At 55.6% G+C, this 16,696-nt stretch overlaps 1 protein-coding gene across 1 annotated transcript in view; it reads right to left on the reverse strand.

Annotated features, from left to right (window-relative positions):
- Positions 1 to 360: 360 nt before the first annotated feature.
- The window catches only part of lama4 (laminin, alpha 4), an 18,302-nt gene continuing 1,966 nt past the window's right edge, over positions 361 to 16,696 (reverse strand). Inside the window, exons 2-40 of the mRNA XM_076015262.1 lie at positions 15,635 to 15,736; positions 14,636 to 14,757; positions 14,431 to 14,511; positions 14,133 to 14,347; positions 13,359 to 13,459; positions 13,075 to 13,255; positions 12,728 to 12,808; positions 12,002 to 12,153; positions 11,792 to 11,902; positions 11,590 to 11,701; positions 11,302 to 11,466; positions 10,832 to 11,025; positions 9,746 to 9,862; positions 9,355 to 9,503; positions 9,125 to 9,266; positions 8,937 to 9,030; positions 8,702 to 8,818; positions 8,360 to 8,545; positions 8,132 to 8,271; positions 7,861 to 8,025; positions 6,903 to 7,048; positions 6,214 to 6,376; positions 5,991 to 6,124; positions 5,745 to 5,916; positions 5,495 to 5,626; positions 5,267 to 5,409; positions 4,987 to 5,116; positions 4,710 to 4,847; positions 4,484 to 4,617; positions 4,238 to 4,402; positions 3,999 to 4,146; positions 3,397 to 3,584; positions 3,124 to 3,313; positions 2,879 to 3,043; positions 2,298 to 2,454; positions 1,924 to 2,051; positions 1,683 to 1,776; positions 1,255 to 1,374; positions 361 to 900 (exon numbers count right to left, since the gene is read on the reverse strand). Coding sequence (XP_075871377.1) covers positions 755 to 900; positions 1,255 to 1,374; positions 1,683 to 1,776; positions 1,924 to 2,051; positions 2,298 to 2,454; positions 2,879 to 3,043; positions 3,124 to 3,313; positions 3,397 to 3,584; positions 3,999 to 4,146; positions 4,238 to 4,402; positions 4,484 to 4,617; positions 4,710 to 4,847; positions 4,987 to 5,116; positions 5,267 to 5,409; positions 5,495 to 5,626; positions 5,745 to 5,916; positions 5,991 to 6,124; positions 6,214 to 6,376; positions 6,903 to 7,048; positions 7,861 to 8,025; positions 8,132 to 8,271; positions 8,360 to 8,545; positions 8,702 to 8,818; positions 8,937 to 9,030; positions 9,125 to 9,266; positions 9,355 to 9,503; positions 9,746 to 9,862; positions 10,832 to 11,025; positions 11,302 to 11,466; positions 11,590 to 11,701; positions 11,792 to 11,902; positions 12,002 to 12,153; positions 12,728 to 12,808; positions 13,075 to 13,255; positions 13,359 to 13,459; positions 14,133 to 14,347; positions 14,431 to 14,511; positions 14,636 to 14,757; positions 15,635 to 15,736 — 5,520 coding nt within the window. The 3' untranslated portion in view covers positions 361 to 754. The remainder of the gene's footprint in view (positions 901 to 1,254; positions 1,375 to 1,682; positions 1,777 to 1,923; positions 2,052 to 2,297; positions 2,455 to 2,878; positions 3,044 to 3,123; positions 3,314 to 3,396; positions 3,585 to 3,998; positions 4,147 to 4,237; positions 4,403 to 4,483; positions 4,618 to 4,709; positions 4,848 to 4,986; positions 5,117 to 5,266; positions 5,410 to 5,494; positions 5,627 to 5,744; positions 5,917 to 5,990; positions 6,125 to 6,213; positions 6,377 to 6,902; positions 7,049 to 7,860; positions 8,026 to 8,131; positions 8,272 to 8,359; positions 8,546 to 8,701; positions 8,819 to 8,936; positions 9,031 to 9,124; positions 9,267 to 9,354; positions 9,504 to 9,745; positions 9,863 to 10,831; positions 11,026 to 11,301; positions 11,467 to 11,589; positions 11,702 to 11,791; positions 11,903 to 12,001; positions 12,154 to 12,727; positions 12,809 to 13,074; positions 13,256 to 13,358; positions 13,460 to 14,132; positions 14,348 to 14,430; positions 14,512 to 14,635; positions 14,758 to 15,634; positions 15,737 to 16,696) is intronic.

Consider the following 16,696-nt stretch of genomic DNA (forward strand, 5'->3'; position numbering starts at 1 on the left):
AAAGATATTACAATAAATAAACGAAAATGGAAAGAAGCAACCGGTGTAAATATTACCCAATGAATTAGAAGGGACTCCTCAACTGTCAGCGTGCCTGGTTGAAAATATCATGCACTGGCTGCAACAATGTGTCAGCGGTTCCTTCACCATCAGATTAGGAAAATTCAAAGAAAGAATTTCCGGGAAATCTTTCAAAAACTCATGAGTGATTTTCCTAAAGGTTCTCAATCCATCATCTTTTGCTGATGGTAAAACACAAAAAGCACAACTGTTACTGTAAAAGTTGCACAAAGTCATTTTTCTCACTGCTATGTGAAATATTTCACCGTATCAACGTAATAAAAAGATGCCAAGCTGAAATGGATTCATTTTTTTTATTCATCATCAGAAAGGAAACAGTAGAAAAAAAGCAACGCTTTTGCACTTTAACAAGATTGCGTACAAGAGAACTTGGTGAGCGACTATGATAAAAAATGAGAAGCAGTGCGGGCAGAGACTTTCAAAGAGTTTCAAAGAGTTTCAAAGAGTTTCAAGTCTGGAGAAAAATGACCAGAGAGCAAAAAATCCAATCACAACGTCTGAAAACTAAGCAATCAACAAATGTCCAGGCAGACTGCGTGGCCTGTTTTTTCTTTTTGGTCTTCATCTTAGCGCGAGTCAAGGCGGACGGACGGACGGACGGACGGACGGACAGACTGCGGTGAGCGGAGGTCAGAGGTCAGATAAAGCTGGAAGAGGGGCGAGGTGGTGGTGGCTACGCAGCAGGGCAGGTTCCCACGCTGACGGCGCCGTGGACCAGGTCGGCCTTGCTGAAGCTCACCGGGCTGCCGTTGATCACCAGGAGCTTCATGCAGCCCACGTACGGCCTCCTGGCGGCGCTGTCCTCCGGCAGGAGAGGATCTGAGAGGAGACGAGGACCAACCAGGATGAAGCGCACCGTTAAAATAATAGGAGTGGTGTTTGTCTCTCTACATGGCACGCAGCTCAACCGCCACATAGCCACCAGAGAAGGTCCAGAATTACCGTACAACCACTAAAAAACGTGCAAAGATACATATCAGAATTTTTGTCTTTCCTGTTTGAAAATGTGATTAAAATTATATTTTATGTTCTCATCTGTTCTCTGACTTTGTATACAAGTGTGTTAATTATTCATCACTGAGTCTGATGGAGCTTCTTGCTCAGATGTGCACGAGGCTGGAAGGCCCCTGGAATAAACTGGACTCCACCGCTGGGTTCGTACGCGCGGCTCACCTGGAGCTCCGCCGACAAACACCGGCTTGGGGCTGTGGGCCGGGCTGAGACTCACAGGACCCACCACGTGGTCCACCTCAGAGTCCACGTCCAGCTGGACCACGTTGGCGTCGCGGATGACTGCAAGCGAGCGGAGAGGAACGCATCGCTCAGAAGCTTTCAAAACCCAACACGTGGCCATTAAAACTGCCGCTCGCCAGTCGAGACCACGCCTCCGGGTGGGAGGGGGGGAGGAGGAGCAGCTGAGACTTTTATCAAGTCGCTCGTATTGAAAATAAAAGATGAAAGTCAGGCAGTTTTCCTAAAATCCTTTGGCGATGACAAGTGGAGGAGAATTCACTAGACAGCAACAACAACAATGCTCACAGTAACACTGCTACAACTGACTCATGACAACAGTGACAACAGAATCAAAGTGTGACGCTCACCAGTGATGCGGTGCCAGCTGCCGTCACACACACTCTGCCTGGGCGACACCTGCGTGGAGAACTCCGCAGTCCCGTCCTTGACCAGCACCACCACCTGAAGAAGCGCACACACACCGTCAGCGGTGGCAGCCCATCTGAAAGCTATGTTATCGAGCGACCACTAGGGGCAGCAGCTCGTCAGCGTCTCCGCAAGCGGAAGCGGAAGCGGGCGGAGCAACAAGCCGGGAGAGCCGGGCCTCACCTCCCCTCGGCGGATGAACACGGTGAGGTGGCCCTGCTCCGAGGGCACGTGCAGTATCAAGCCAGAAGCCACACGGGGGCGCACTTCCACCGCCAGCTCGAACCTCGGGCCCAGGTCGAAGGTCTCGTCTGCGGGTGGGAAGAAGTCGGGATGACGTCAGCGTGTGTGTGTGTGTGTGTGTGTGTGTGTGTGTGTGTGTGTGTCTGAGCTCGGAGCTCCTCCAGGTCCAACAGCTGCAGCCTCCCCTCCCATCACTCCCAGCGAGCACGCAGCCCAGTGGAATCTAATGGGCTGTGTCATGGAGCAGATGTTCTCCTCGCCACACCGCTCTGGAGACCCAGAGGAACGACCCCCAGTTTCCCGTCCACACGCACCCAGCACGATGTATCCGCCCTCCGTGGAGAAGTAGGTCCCCTCCTCCGAAGGTCCCTCGAAGCACGGAGTCACGCCAAAGCTCTCGGCGCCGAGGAGCGGCTTCCCGTCCAGCCGCAGGTTCTTCACGCAGCCGGTGAAGCTGTACGCCGAGCTTCTCTGCAGGCACGGAAGAAAAGCACGACAGGAGTTGTTCATGCAGAAGACACTGACTGCAGAAGAACAATCTGACAGGAGTTTAAGTACGGTGAAGCTTCTAGAACATAAAGAAGTTGGTGGTCTTCAGGAGTGTTGTAGAACTCCACGTTGATCTTGGCCTCAAGACCACAAATGGCGATACTCTCTGGTCTTGATAAGGTCTTGGTCTCGGTTTGTGCGGTCTTGACTACAACACTGGTCTTCAGTCAAAGTCTGCTGGGAACGGGTGAATCTTTGGCCTTGATTTAGATGTGCTGATCTACAGCGACTTGTGCACTTTGGTCCAGAACCATTCAGCGGCTTCATGGACCAGCAGCAAAACTTTAAAATCCTCTGACAGAAGACCTTCAGTCTACCGCTGGAGGACCACCGACTTCCGCCCTACCTGGATGTTCTTCTGAGCGCGTCCGGGTGGAACTCCGCCCACGTAGGCGGGGCTGCTGATGTGCCAGGTGATGTTGCCGGCCCGCAGAACTCGGTCCTCCAGCGCGGCAAGCCCGTCGACGATCAAACGGCCCACGCTGCCGCCGCCGTCACGCGTGAATACAACCTGGAGCAGGAGAGGAGAGAGTCGTCAGCGGTTGGGAACGCTGCGCTCGGAGCCACCCGGACCTGCAGCTGCAGACTCACATCGTGCCACGCGCCATCGTTGTACTTCTCCAGGCTCTTGACCTTCACCCTCTGCTCGCCCACGTTGAAGGTGAAGACCAGCTTCCCATGGGCCAGGAAGAGCGCCATGAAGTCATCCTCCTGGGCGTCCGACACGTAGAAGACCAGGCCGGAGGCCGTGTGTGTCCTCAGGGACAAGGAGAAGTGGGACCTGGGGAGAGGAGGAGCATCCAGTGAGCCCTCAGAGGCGTGACTCTCCAGGTTCCTGAAGGGTCAGTGGCCTGGTGGACACACCCCAGGGAGAGCGAGTCCGGCAGCTGGCTGTAGTGCTGCATACTGCTGGCGATGCCGCCGTAGTGGGAAGCCCCGCCCACAGCTCTGGGGTTGGAGGAGAGCCGACAGCGCCGCAGTTCCCCCTCCTGGTGGTCGGTGGACCGCATCTCCGGGGGGCCCAGCGGGACAGCAGACACACCCCCGGTGACCTAGCAGAGCATTGGGCAGATTGGTCGGGTCAGTACAGAGCAGAGCCCATCACTTCCTGTCACATGACACATGATGCCTGGATCATGAGAGGCTCCCGGATTTAGAATTTGCAGCTCTAGTGTTAGATTGTCTGGCCCTGGACTGGGAGGTTATGGGTTCGATCCCCTGCTGGGTCAAAGGTTCCAAAGACGACCAAATTCAGTTAAGGGGATGGATCAAATGCAGAAGGCAAATTTCACATCCTTTTGGATGTGACGATCAGTGGAACTTTAACCTTTAACCTTTAACTTCATCTGCAAATGTGAAGAAGATCATAGACCCACGGCAGGAGACTCCACTGGGCCACGGTAGGGAACCATGTGATGCGCTACGCTGATGATGACGTGATGATTGTGGATGCTGTCTGGTGTCACCTGCAGCGACTCGCTCTTTTTGGCTCTGGACTCCCTGTGTCTGGACCGCATGGCCACAGGGACCTGCTGCAGCGGACAGTCCTGCAGAGACGTGTGGACCTTCTCCGTGTACCGCTGGAAGTCCTCGGGCTCGATGTCCCGGTCCTGCCTGAAATCAATCAATCAATCAATCAATCAATCAATCAATCGATAAATGGATATTCTCTTTCAGAGAGTGGGCGGGGCCAGGCGGTACTCACCTGTTGATGTAGGCGTAGCTGATGCAGCCGGTGAAGTTCTTTGCTGTGCTGCTGGGGGAACCTCCGTAGTAGAAGGTCTTGACCTCGGATCCCGCCGGCGTGCTGCCGGCCGACGCTGGGCGTTTTTTGTCCTGCTTGTCCTTGTCGTCCACCAGCAGTGAATACCTGCGCGTGCACGTGCTGGCGGTTAGAGGCGTGGCCTGCTCCTCGGCAGCAGACCAGACTGACCAATGAACAAACGCTCACTTTTGTCTGTTCACCCAGGCCACCAGGAAGTGCGTCCTGCCGTCGTTGTACTGCTTCTTGTGCGACTTGACCCGGGTTCCCCGGCAGGTCATCACCACGGCGCCGTTCTCCAGGCCGATGCTCAGCTCGTCAGGCTGGAGGAGACGGGGAGGGGCCGGGAACGTTAGCGGAGGTTAGCGACGGGCCAATGGCAGAAAAAAGTGGCGGCGGTGTCTTTGTTGAGTACCCCTTCGTTGTGGTAGAAGAGGAGCCCGCTGGGCAGCAGCGTCCTGAAGTTGAGTCCTCCTTCGAATTCGTCGAAGGGTGAGATCCTGGCGGTGGAGCCCAGGAAGCCCTCCCCGCTGAAAACAGCCTTACGGGACATCTGTGGCAGAGGAGAGCAAGAAGCAGAAGAACGTGCATCACTTTGCTCTCCCTCAGCAGCTCCGAGCTCAGCCGCTCTACCGGGAAGTGTGTGCATGTGCTGCTGGTGTGAGATGGTTGCGGGAGACTCTCGAACTTACAAAGGACTCCTCGGGGCAGCCGCTGCTGATGCCGATGGTGCCCGGCTCCTCCAGAAGGTTGAAGTCTTTCTTCTGGAACTGGAAGCCTTTCACGCAGCCTCTCAGGCCCACGACGGCTGACAGCTCAGGCCTGCAGTCGAACACACACACACACACACACACACGCACGCACACGCACGCACACGCACACACACTGTTGGCTGAGGTCTGGAGCTTCTCTCCTGGCTGGCTCACTGCACCGAGATTTTTGTTCAGGGACGCGTCAGTCCCGTCGACCTACCTGGCCTCCAGAACACTAGAGGGAGCCCCCCCGATGTAGATATCCAAGAAGGGCAGAGTGGTTTTTGGATTCTCTATGGACTTCACGTGGCTCTTGTCCACCAGAAGGATGACCTTCTTTGACTGGTGGTAGATGACCGACACCTGTGGGCAGCAGCAGATGTGAAACACTCCTCCAGCTGAGGGCACGGCCGTTGAACTTTAAGACGTCTGAGAAAAAGGGATGCACCTCGTGGTATCGAGCGTCGTTTATCTGCAGCTTTGGTAAATCACTCTCGAACACCTTGGGCCCGCCGCTGAAGCCCAGGTCATAGGTCAGGCGCAGGAAGCCGTGTCTCAGCTCCAGCAGGAAGTATTTATCCTGGAACAGAGGACGGTGTTTATTTTCACTGCTCCGCTCAACAGTGAGGTCACTGGGAACTGGAATGAAAGCCGAGACTCGGCTCTTATGTTCCCGGTGGGGGTTTTTTGCCTCTCACCCCGTTGACCATGAGGAACAGGGTGCCGTTGTTGGCCACCGTCCGCACGGCGATGTCGAATCTGGTGACCACGCCGAATTTGCCTCGCCGCTCCATGTTGTTGATGAGTGCGTAGCCCGAGCCGTCAAACAGGTAGCTGGCGATGCGGCTCTGGGAAAACGCCAGCTTGTACCTGAAGATAGCATTGATGACATCACCGGCAGGTCTGGTGGGATTTGGACGCTCGAGCATTTAAGCCCCGCCTACCTCGAACACGGCGTGGACGCGACCTCATCCATCTGGTTGGTCTTCTGGAAGTTGTACAGGCTGATGACGTCGTTGTTCAGTGAACCCAACTCGATGCAGCCCACAAAGGGAGCCAGACTCAGAGGAGGCGGAGGCTGATTGGTCACGGATGGAAAGTTAAGAAAAAAACAAACCCATACAAACACCAGAAATGCAAATATTGTGTGAAAGAGGCAGCAGTCACCCTGAATCCCTGCGGGAAGCCGCCCACAAAGAAGACCGTGTCCTCGGGGTCCAGGTCAAACAAGGAGTCGGTGCCCGGAGCTTCGCCCTTCTGGATGAACTTCTGCTCATCGGTGGAGCTCTGGCTGGGGATGGTCAGGAAGACCTTCCCGTGTCGACCCAGCCTGGAGGAGCCAGAAGGAACGTAAAAATCTTCTTCCCAAAAACATTAGCCAACCTCACGAGGAACGAAAGTATTTTGGATACCATACGATTCCATACCGTACCATACTGTACCATAACATACCATACCGTACCAAACCAAACTGAACCATACCACACTGTACACTACCATACCGTACCATACTGTACCATACTGTACCATAACATACCAGACCGTACCAAACCAAACTGAACCATACCACACCGTACACTACCATACCGTACCATACCATACGATGCAATATGTTATGACGCGACACAATATGCTCCTATGTGCTATATAATGCTATATGCTATTTGATGCTATATGATACAATATACTACATACTGCATACTATACTGTACCACACCACACCATAGGATGTGAAACAATAAAATACGATACAAAAGGGCTTCATCCCGGCTTTCCGAAGCTTCTTCGCTAACAACCCCCCCCCAAAAAATCCAAACTTTTGTCACTTTTGTCTGAGGAGACCCAGAGCTCGTTACCTCTCCACTTTGATGTAGTTGAAGACCGCAGGCCATTGGCTGACGGGCTTTGAAGTCAGTGGGATCTCCACGTCTTCCCCCCCGAGGTTGTACACGTAGACCAGGTTGTCGTTCTTGATCGCCAGGCCCATGTAGTCTTTCTGACCCTGCAGTGTCCACAAGAAAAGACCAGACAGCATCTCAGCAGCCGGGTCACTGTTGTATGGTAGAGTCAATATCCCTGCTGTGTCACCGCCACTGGAGGCTGCTGTTGCACCCTGGAAAGCAGCGCACAACATAGACCGCCAGTCGACAGCTTGGACGCACCGGATGCTTCTTTCGCTTGACTACTGTCGACACTGTAGAGGGCGGCTGTTCTAGATCCTCTCAACTATAAAACTGGTTTGAGTTATTTCACACTTTTTTGTTTTGATACATCTTCCAGATGTGTTCACTCGTGCTTTTGATGCCTTCAGTGACAACCTACAGTGTCAATGGTCATGAAGATGAAAGACGAAGCCTTGTGTCCAAACCTTTGACTGGGAGTGAGGATCACAGCAAGGTGAAGGTGAAGGGTGCTGCAGGAGAACAGGGAGGCCTCTCACTGGCTGTCTGTGTGCCAGTGGGCAGGGACCGATGGTATTTATGCAAATGAAGGCAATCGCGCGCGCACACACACACACACACACACACATGCGCTATTGTCACATGACGGAACGCTTTGAAAGTGGCCTTTCGAACGGCTCCGCCTCCACAGACGGCAACAACAGAGACATTCACACACCAGGAGCTCTCGCTGGGTCTTTTCATCTCGGACCTTGACCTTGACCTTGACCTTGGAGTCGGCGACCCCATGCCCACGCAAAGCACATCAGTGCTCTGACTCGACCACCTAATGGCTCCCACTTGTTTCCACTTGGCATTCCTGCTGTTTGTTTTCTCCCGGCAAGCCCCGCCTCCCTCCACCTCTCACACTCACGCTTCGGTCTCCCAGGTACAAGATGAAGCGGTCCTCGATGGGATCCTTGTCCGGGTCCACCCTGACGAAGAGGCTGATGGACGTCACCGTCTTCAGCTCCTCCACGTTGCTGTGAGGGTGGACCTCCACCGACGACTGACCGTTGAACTTCATGGACACCTGGACCTGCGGAGGGGAAACCAGGAAGTCAGCGCAGGAAGGAGCTCTGGAAAAACCAGAGCGCCAGGACGAGCAGCGCTGCCGGCTCTGTCCGTGGCAGTGACGCGCTGACCTTCTTGGCCACGCTCCTGGCTTGGGCGATGAGCTCGCGGATCCTCAGGATGTTGGTGGTCACGTTGCTGACCGGCTTCTTCTCCTCCACCACCTTCAGCTTGTCCAGCAGCGCTGGCACCAGCACGTTAAGGTTCTCCACTGTGGGTTAGAGAGAGGTTTCCATACTCGATGACAGCTGAGCGGAAGCTTTGAAAAAGCCAACATGCGGAGTCTGAGGCGGCCGCACCTGCTTCCCCGGCGGACAGGACGGCCTGCTCGTAGGCGGCCGTGGAGTACTCCTTGTTCCTCATGTTGTTGGCCCACTTCTCCACCTTCTTGCTGATGGGCGTGATGGTCTGGAGGACCTCCGCCGAGCGGTTGAGGGTCCCCTCGGCCACCTCCAGGGTGAGCTCCAGACGCTTCGGCGTCCTGTCTGCAAAAAACACGGAAGGAAAAACGTGAAGCGCTGACCCGTGGGACTTTCGATGTTGCGTGGCTGAAATCTCCAAGCTGGTTTTCTCCTGCGTTCACAACTGCAACTGCGTGGAGCTCGTGGTGGCAGCTTCAGAAGCTGGATCCAGGGTCTCACCGGCGTGGATCTCCCCGATGGACTCCTTCAACTCGGCCAGTTTGACAGAATTCTTCTCCATCGTCTCTTGGGTCTCCACGATGAACTTCTGCTTGTCGTCCACCTCAGACTCCACCTCTGCCAGGAGGAGGCAGCACCCGTCAAACACCACTTGACTGCGCTCTTCCTCACACACACACACACAGACACACACACACACACACGCACACACACACGCACACTGTGTTTGCCGTACCTATCTGCTCTGAGTGCAGAGACACAGACTCCTTGAAGACATTGTCGCTCTGCTTCACCAGCTGCCCCAGGTGGACGTTGATCTCCGCCACCGTCTGCAACAGAGGAGGGGGAGGAGCCACTGATTCAGAGTGGGAGGAGAACCAGCACAGGGTTTTTTTTTTGCGTCTTGTTTGGGCAGCCACGGACCTCTTCGGAGCTCTTGGACAGGTTGAGCGTGGTCAGCGAGGTGATGTTGGCGTCGTCCACATATTTCACGATGTTGTTGTAGACGTTGGCAGCGCTGATGGCCTTCTGCACAAAGCCGTTGGCGTCGCTGTCATGCAGGTCCCTGCGGGGGCCCAGCCGCGGCCATTAGACCCAACGCACACACAAACTTTCCCCTTCAACCAAACTGTACTTCCAGGGGAGGCTCCTACTCTTCCAGCCGGTTGGCCTGGTCCTCCAGGTCCTGGGCGTGCCGGTCGGCGCGCTGCACCAGCTCCCGGTCCACCAGCGAGAGGCGCTCCGCCTTCTCCGTCAGCTTCTGGCCGGCGCCGTCGATGGCGGCGTGGTACTGACTCACATTCTGCCAGCGGCGGGGAAGGAAAACCAGCAGAGAAATGTTCAACTTTGGCGAAGTTCCTCTGTTGTGCACCTGCTCCTGGCCTTTACAGTCAGTTCACTGGTACCTTGGAATGCTAGAGAAACACACACACACACACACACACACACACACACACACACACACACACACACACAAACACACACACACACACACACACACGTGCTGGTGGCGCCACCTCATGGTGCAGACCTGCCTGCGCTCACCTGCACCAGAGCCTCCACCTGAGCCAGCGCCGCCTCGGCCTCGGAGATGGAGCCACCGGCCGCCTCCAGGGTCCGGTTGACGGCCTCCTGCTCCTCAATCAAGCTCTGGTGCCGGACCTGCAGGGGTCCCAAGGAAACACAGCGAGGGTCAGCCACTCGTTGGCTCACAGCTCTGTCCTGTGTGTCACTGTCATCAACTAACTAAAGTCACAAGCAGTCAGTGGCCTTTGGAGCAGCAGAGTCCAGGTGTGACAGCGATGTGGTGTTGCTGCTGGGTCAAGGCCCACAGTCCCTCCAGTGTCGGCCACGCCCACTTCCTGGTTCCTGCTGCTCTCGCTGTGACCCCAGCCCGTCTAGACCCCCGTCTGCAGCGAGCATTAGGGCCAGCGTTCCCTCTGTGTTTGCTTAGCCGCCCGTTCACACAGTCCCACACACACACACACACACACACACACTGAGGCCAAAGGCACCCACAGATACTGGTTTCATCCATCCATCCTTATCTACTCATCCACATCCATTCATCTGATATCCATCCACCCATCATCCATCCAAACATCAACTCAACCATCCATACATCCATCTACATCTATTCATCCATCCATCCTTCTATCGTCAATCCATACATCCATCATCCACCATCATCCACCATCATCCACCATCATCCACCATCATCCATCCATCATCTACCATCATCCATCCATCATCTACCATCATCCATCCATCATCCATCCATCATCTACCATCATCCACCATCATCCATCCATCATCCACCATCATCCACCATCATCCATCCATCATCCATCCATCATCCATCCATCATCTACCATCATCCATCCATCCTTCTATCGTCAATCCATACATCATCTACCATCATCCATCCATCATCCATCCATCATCTACCATCATCCATCCATCCTTCTATCGTCAATCCATACATCATCCATCCATCATCCATCCATCATCCATCCATCCCAACCCTTCAAGGCGGACCTCCCAGACTTGAACACCAGCTGATCTCCAGGTGCAGCTGTGGCCAGACGGGGTCATGTGACAGACAGTGGGGGGGGCGTGGCCAGGACTCACCTGGCTCCTCAGCACTTTCAGGTCGTTGGCTCGGTTGCGGTCGTTGGTCTCCTGGACGTGGTTGGCCGCCCCCTGCAGGAGGCTCTGGGCCTGGGACAGCCTGTCGGAGAAGCGGGCCAGAACCTCCCTGACGGCCGGCAGCCGGTTGTCAGTGATCATCAGCTTCTTCTCCAGCTGGCGGACTCGCCTCAGCACTGGGACCCAGATCATCGTTTTCAATCAATTATCAACGATGGGCCTCCGCGGTCGTGGGGGAATGGCCGGACCGTTTGTTTATGTCATCCGTGCGCACAATAGTAACGCACATCGAGGCTTTCAGCTGCTACCTGCTGCTAATGCTGCTAATGCTGCTAATGCTGCTAGGAAATAAGCAGGAACAAAGGAATGAGTTGGAAGGAGATGTTTACACTGTGGACAGTGGAATTATTGAGCAGTCATCGACACCGTGTTGCATCAAGCCACGTTCTTACAGTCATGGGCTTCCGACGACTCGTCCGTGGCGGCCGGCTCCAGCGGGCTGAGATCCACCTTCCTCATCCAGGCCACCATCTCCTGGGCCACCCGGGTGTTCTGCTGCACCTCCTGCGGGTCCACCTCCTGCTGGATGCTGTACAGCTCCCAGTCGTGGATCATCTCTGCAAGGGGGCGGGACGGGAGAGTTTTAGTAGAAGTGGTGGTGGTGGTGGTGGTGGTGGTGGTGGTGATCGCCGTCGGTCTGTCTGTCTGTCTGTCTGTCTGTCTGTCTGTCTGTCCGCCACCTTCAATGAGCTCGTTGAGGTCGCTGAGGTTCCTGCTGAGCTGCTCGGCCCGGCCCAGGCTCTCCAGGGTGCCCTCGTCCAGGTGGCTGCCCAGGACCTTCACCACCGCCTCCTGGAGGAGGAGCAAGACACAGTCAGTGAGACAGTGAGTCAGTGAGTCAGTCAGTCATTGAGTCAGTGAGTCAGTCAGTCAAGGACTGACCGCCTTCCGCAGCAGCTTGATGTCTGACACCACAGACTTGGTGGCCTCCTCCAGCTCTCCAGCTTGGACCTTCACCACAGACGACTTCTTCCTCCAGCCTTGGAACTGAGCCTGGAGTCCAGGGGGGGAGTCGGAGAGGGGGTTTGAAGGTCAAAGGTCAACACAACGTCCACCTTCACCTTAGTTCGGGTCAGCTCAGCGCTGGCGCACCTGCAGCCGGAGGGCGGTGTAGTTGTAGTACTTGAGGCGGTCGTTGGCGGCGGCGCCGGTGGAGATGTTGAGCACGCCCACCCTCAGCTGGTCCAGCGTCTTGTTGGCCTGCCGCAGGTCTCCAATCAGGTGCCAGATGCACTCGTCACAACCTGCAGAGTGAAGACGGCACAGTGGAGGTGAAGGTGGAGGTGAGGGTGGAGGTGGAGGTGAGGATGCAGGTGGAGGTGAGGGTGGAGGTGGAGGTGGAGGTTGAGGTGAAGGTGAGGGTGGAGGTGGAGGTGGAGGTGAGGATGGAGGTGGAGGTGGAGAAGGAGGTGAGGATGGAGGTGAAGGTGAGGATGGAGGTGAAGGTGGAGGTGAAGATGAATGTGGAGGTGGAGGTGAGGGTGAGGATGAAGGTGAAGGTGGAGGTGGAGGTGAGGGTGAGGATGAAGGTGAAGGTGGAGGTGAAGGTGGAGGTGAAGGTGGAGGTGGAGGTGAGGATGCAGGTGGAGGTGGAGGTGGAGGTGAGGGTGAGGATGAAGGTGAAGGTGGAGGTGAGGGTGAGGATGAAGGTGAGGGTGAGGATGAAGGTGAGGATGGAGGTGAAGGTGGAGGTGAAGGTGGAGGTGGAGGTGAGGGTGAGGGTGAGGATAAAGGTGAATGTGAAGGTTAAGGTGAAGGTGGAGGTGGAGGTGAGGGTGCTGTGCTGTGATTGGCTGCTGCCTCCCCACTGCTACTCACTGATGTTGCACAGGTTGACCCGGGCCTCCAGCAGACACTCCCCACTGTGCATGTCGCAGTGGCCGCTCTGGCAGTCGCACTCTGCAGGAACAAACACACCGAGAGAGACCAGAACCACTGACACAGAGTCCAACCCAGCAGCTGTGTGTGTGTGTGTGTGTGTGTGTGTGTGTGTGAGAGGAGAAACAGACGGCTTCTGCAGCTGTGCAGCTGTGGGGGGAGGGGCAGCGCTGATGTCACCAGGTCACGGGGTCGCCCCCTCTCTCCCCATAGAGGCAGCAGTACCGAGTCGGGTCGGGTCGGGACCCCCCCCCCCCCCCCGCCCCCCCGGCGGTCCCGGGACTCACTCTTGCAGCCGTCAGGGCCGTAGTCCCAGTGGCCCGGCAGGCAGCGCTCGCAGTACCGGCCTCCGGCCCCCGGGCGGCAGGGGCAGCTGTGGGTGAGCGGGTGGCAGGTGGAGCGCAGGGAGGCGGGGCCACACTCGCACCTCCTGCAGCCCTGACAGCTGGAGAAACCCGAGTAGCCCTCCTGGACCACGGAGGAAGAGCTGTTAGAGAGCAGCAGGTCCAGCGTTCCCATCATCCATCACTGCATCCAGAGTCCCACATGGTCCCACATGGTCTCTCCTCACCTCGCACTGGTCGCACAGTCGGCCGGTGACGCCTGGCTTGCAGTGACACACTCCTGTCCTGTCGTCGCACGAAGACGTCCCGCACTTATTACACTGGCACTCTGTGACACACACACACACACACACACACACACACACACACACACACACACACACACAGGATGAGCAGGGTGGAGTGATGTCACCAGGGGTTATTTTGGGCAGCTGCTGGAGGCCTCGCAGGGTGAACAGTGTTTCCTGCTCCGCCACCAGACTTCTTCTTTTGTACGGCTACCAAGAAAATACTGAGGAGGTGAAAACAACAACAACAACAACAACAACAGCGACAACAACAACAACAACAACAACGACGTTCAACGTGATTTATTTCCTCAGTGTGACGACCAACACGCTGCTCACACGAGCGGCTAAATAGGAAAAAGCTGGTGAACGGCTGCAGGCATGAGAGGAATGCGGAGCAGCAACTGAGTCAACAGCCGCAGCTAGCTGCTAGCAGCCAGCAGCAAGCAGCTAGCAGCGTGCTAGGAGCCAAGGGCTAGCAGCTAGCGATTAGCAACTGAGGAAAGTTGCAAAGGTTTCATCAGCAGAACGTGATTATAATAATAATAATAATTATTATTATAATTATTATTATTATTATGATGCAAACCTGTCTCCAAGTCTCAGGTGTCACACTTTTGGACACACCTGCTCCAAGCCTGTTAATACGACGGTCGGGCAGCATTGCTAGCCCGCTGTTGACGGCCCTCCCCCCCCCCCACCGCCCCCACCCACCTCGGCAGTTCTTGGCCTTGACGGCGTCGCCGTAGTAGCCGGCGGCGCAGCGCTCGCAGTTGGGCCCGGCGGTGCTGGCCCAGCAGTGCTGGCAGTGGCCCGTCACGTTGTGGCACTCGCTGAAGATCAGGTTGGGGTCCGAGTTGCCGTTGCAGTCGCAGCGCCGGCACGAGCTGCCCACCGCCATGGGGTTGCCGTAGTAGCCGGGGGAGCACCTGGAGGGGAGGAAGGGGGGGGGGGGGGAGAACTCAGTGGGCGGGGCTTGGGGGGGCGGGGCTTGGGGGGCGGAGCCACTGACCTCTCGCAGTAGTTTCCAGCGTAGCCCTCCTGACACTTGCAGCGCAGCGAGGAGCCTCCTCTGTCGCAGTAGACGGCGAAGCTGACCACACACACACACACACACACACACACACACACACACACACACACACACACACACAGTGTAGCTACAGCAGCACAGTTGCTCAGTGGCCCCAGCGGCAGGAAGTGGGCGTTTCTCTCACTTGTTGGTGGACAGCGGGCAGGCGCAGGGCCGGCAGGTGTGGCGTCCCGACAGGTCGGGCGCCAGGATGTAGCCGTCCTCACACATCTGGCAGAAGTCCCCCCTGCTGTGGTCTCCACAGTCCTGGAGGAGACACAGAGGAGCTGAGGAGGCTCTGCTGCTGCTGGCAGGTGGGTGGAGGTCCACACTGCAGCTGTGAGGTGTTTATTGTCTCTTCTGTGTGTCGTTTGTCGTGGCCACACGGTGGCGCAGCGCTCAGCACTGCAGCCTCACTGCAGGAAGGCTGTGGGTTCCGTTCCTGGGACCGTTCTGGACCGTGTGGAGTCTGCATGTTCTCCTGAGTCTGCTGGCTTCTCCATGTTCTCCATGTTCTCCTGAGTCTGCTGGCTTCTCTCCATGTTCTCCATGTTCTCCATGTTCTTCATGTTCTTCATGTTCTTCATGTTCTCCATGTTCGTCATGTTCTACATGTTCTTCATGTTCTTCATGTTCTTCATGTTCCTCATGTTCTTCATGTTCTTCATGTTCTTCATGTTCTTCATGTTCTCCATGTTCGTCATGTTCTACATGTTCTTCATGTTCCTCATGTTCTTCATGTTCTCCATGTTCTTCATGTTCTTCATGTTCTCCATGTTCTGCATGTTCTCCTGAGTCTGCTGGCTTCTCCATGTTCTGCATGTTCTCCTGAGTCTGCTGGCTTCTCCATGTTCTCCATGTTCTCCTGAGTCTGCTGGCTTCTCTCCATGTTCTCCATGTTCTTCATGTTCTCCATGTTCTTCATGTTCTTCTGCCTTCACCCAGTGACAGCTGGGAGGCTCCAGCAGAAGAAGCAGGTATTTTCTAAGTGTGTGTGTGTGTGTGTGTGTGTGTGTGTGTGTGTGTGTGTGTGTGTGTATACACATGTCTACATGGATGGTCTGCCTTGCATTGCACAGATGTGTGATATATTGGCATAGATATGAAGCAGAGTGTGTGTGTGTGGGGGGGGGGGGGGACTTACGATGCAGACGCCGGTGATGTCGTGGCAGCGGTCAGTGTGGCCTTTGCAGCTGCACTGCAGGCACAAGTTCTGCTCGCTGAGGAAGAAGCCCCTCCCACACACCTGAGATCAGGGGAAAAGAACTTTGGTTTGGTTTTGAAAACTGACGTCCGTCCTTAGTGACGGTACCGAGAGAACATTTTATTCTGGAACGACGTACAGCTTGACCCGGTTTAACCCCACACTATGATGTCGTCCTGTCAGAAACAGGACAACAAACTTCAACTTCACTTTGATCAAATGAGCGCTTTTATTTTGGAGGGGCGTGGGAAGATTCTCTCAAGCTTGTGTTTCCAGAGTGCAGCTGAGGGAAAAACCTGCATCCGGTCTCCTGTTTATTCACCAAGCTCTCGTGATCCTGTGATGTCAGCAACGAGACCCGCCCCCACACACACACACACACACACACACACACACACAGCTCTTTGAAGACAGCAGCCCTCTGTGTTCTCTCGTCAGTATGAAGTCACTCTGTGCTTCTTGACCTCTTGGTCCCAACTGGGTCGTCAGTGTGCGACTCAACCAGACAGACAGACAGACAGACGGACGGACGGATGGACAGAGGACAAGGCAGTGGGCTTGGGGTGGGGGGGGGCTCACTCATGATTCACAGCTTCCTCTGTGAAACATCCTGTGGTCTGACTTCCTGTATACGCAGGTCATAAACAGTCGGCCCGGAGTGCAGCAGACGCTGCAAACGGGCCGTCAGGAAAATGAGCAGGCTGGGCTGAACTGGACTCGGTTCCTGCAGTGTTTTGGGGAGATGTTTGGAGGAGAAGCGGCTGAGATTTTGGGATCTGGACTTGGAGAGGGAGCTCCTCTCCCTGAGGGTCTGCTGAGGTTCCTCCTGGTTCCTCCTGGTTCCTCTTGGTTCCTCCTGGTTCCTCCCGGTTCCCCCTGGTTCCCCCTGGTTCCTCCTGGTTCCTCCTGGTCTCCAGAGATGATCTCTGCTTTGCTGTGGTTCGTCTGTCTGAGTCTCTCCTGCCACCAACCAGCCTCAATGCAATATTCCCAGGACATGTT

This window comes from Nelusetta ayraudi, unplaced genomic scaffold (genome assembly GCF_046127955.1).
Source record: "Nelusetta ayraudi isolate G7.1 ecotype Tasmania unplaced genomic scaffold, CSIRO-AGI_Nayr_v1 ptg000185l, whole genome shotgun sequence".
NCBI lineage: Eukaryota > Metazoa > Chordata > Actinopteri > Tetraodontiformes > Monacanthidae > Nelusetta > Nelusetta ayraudi.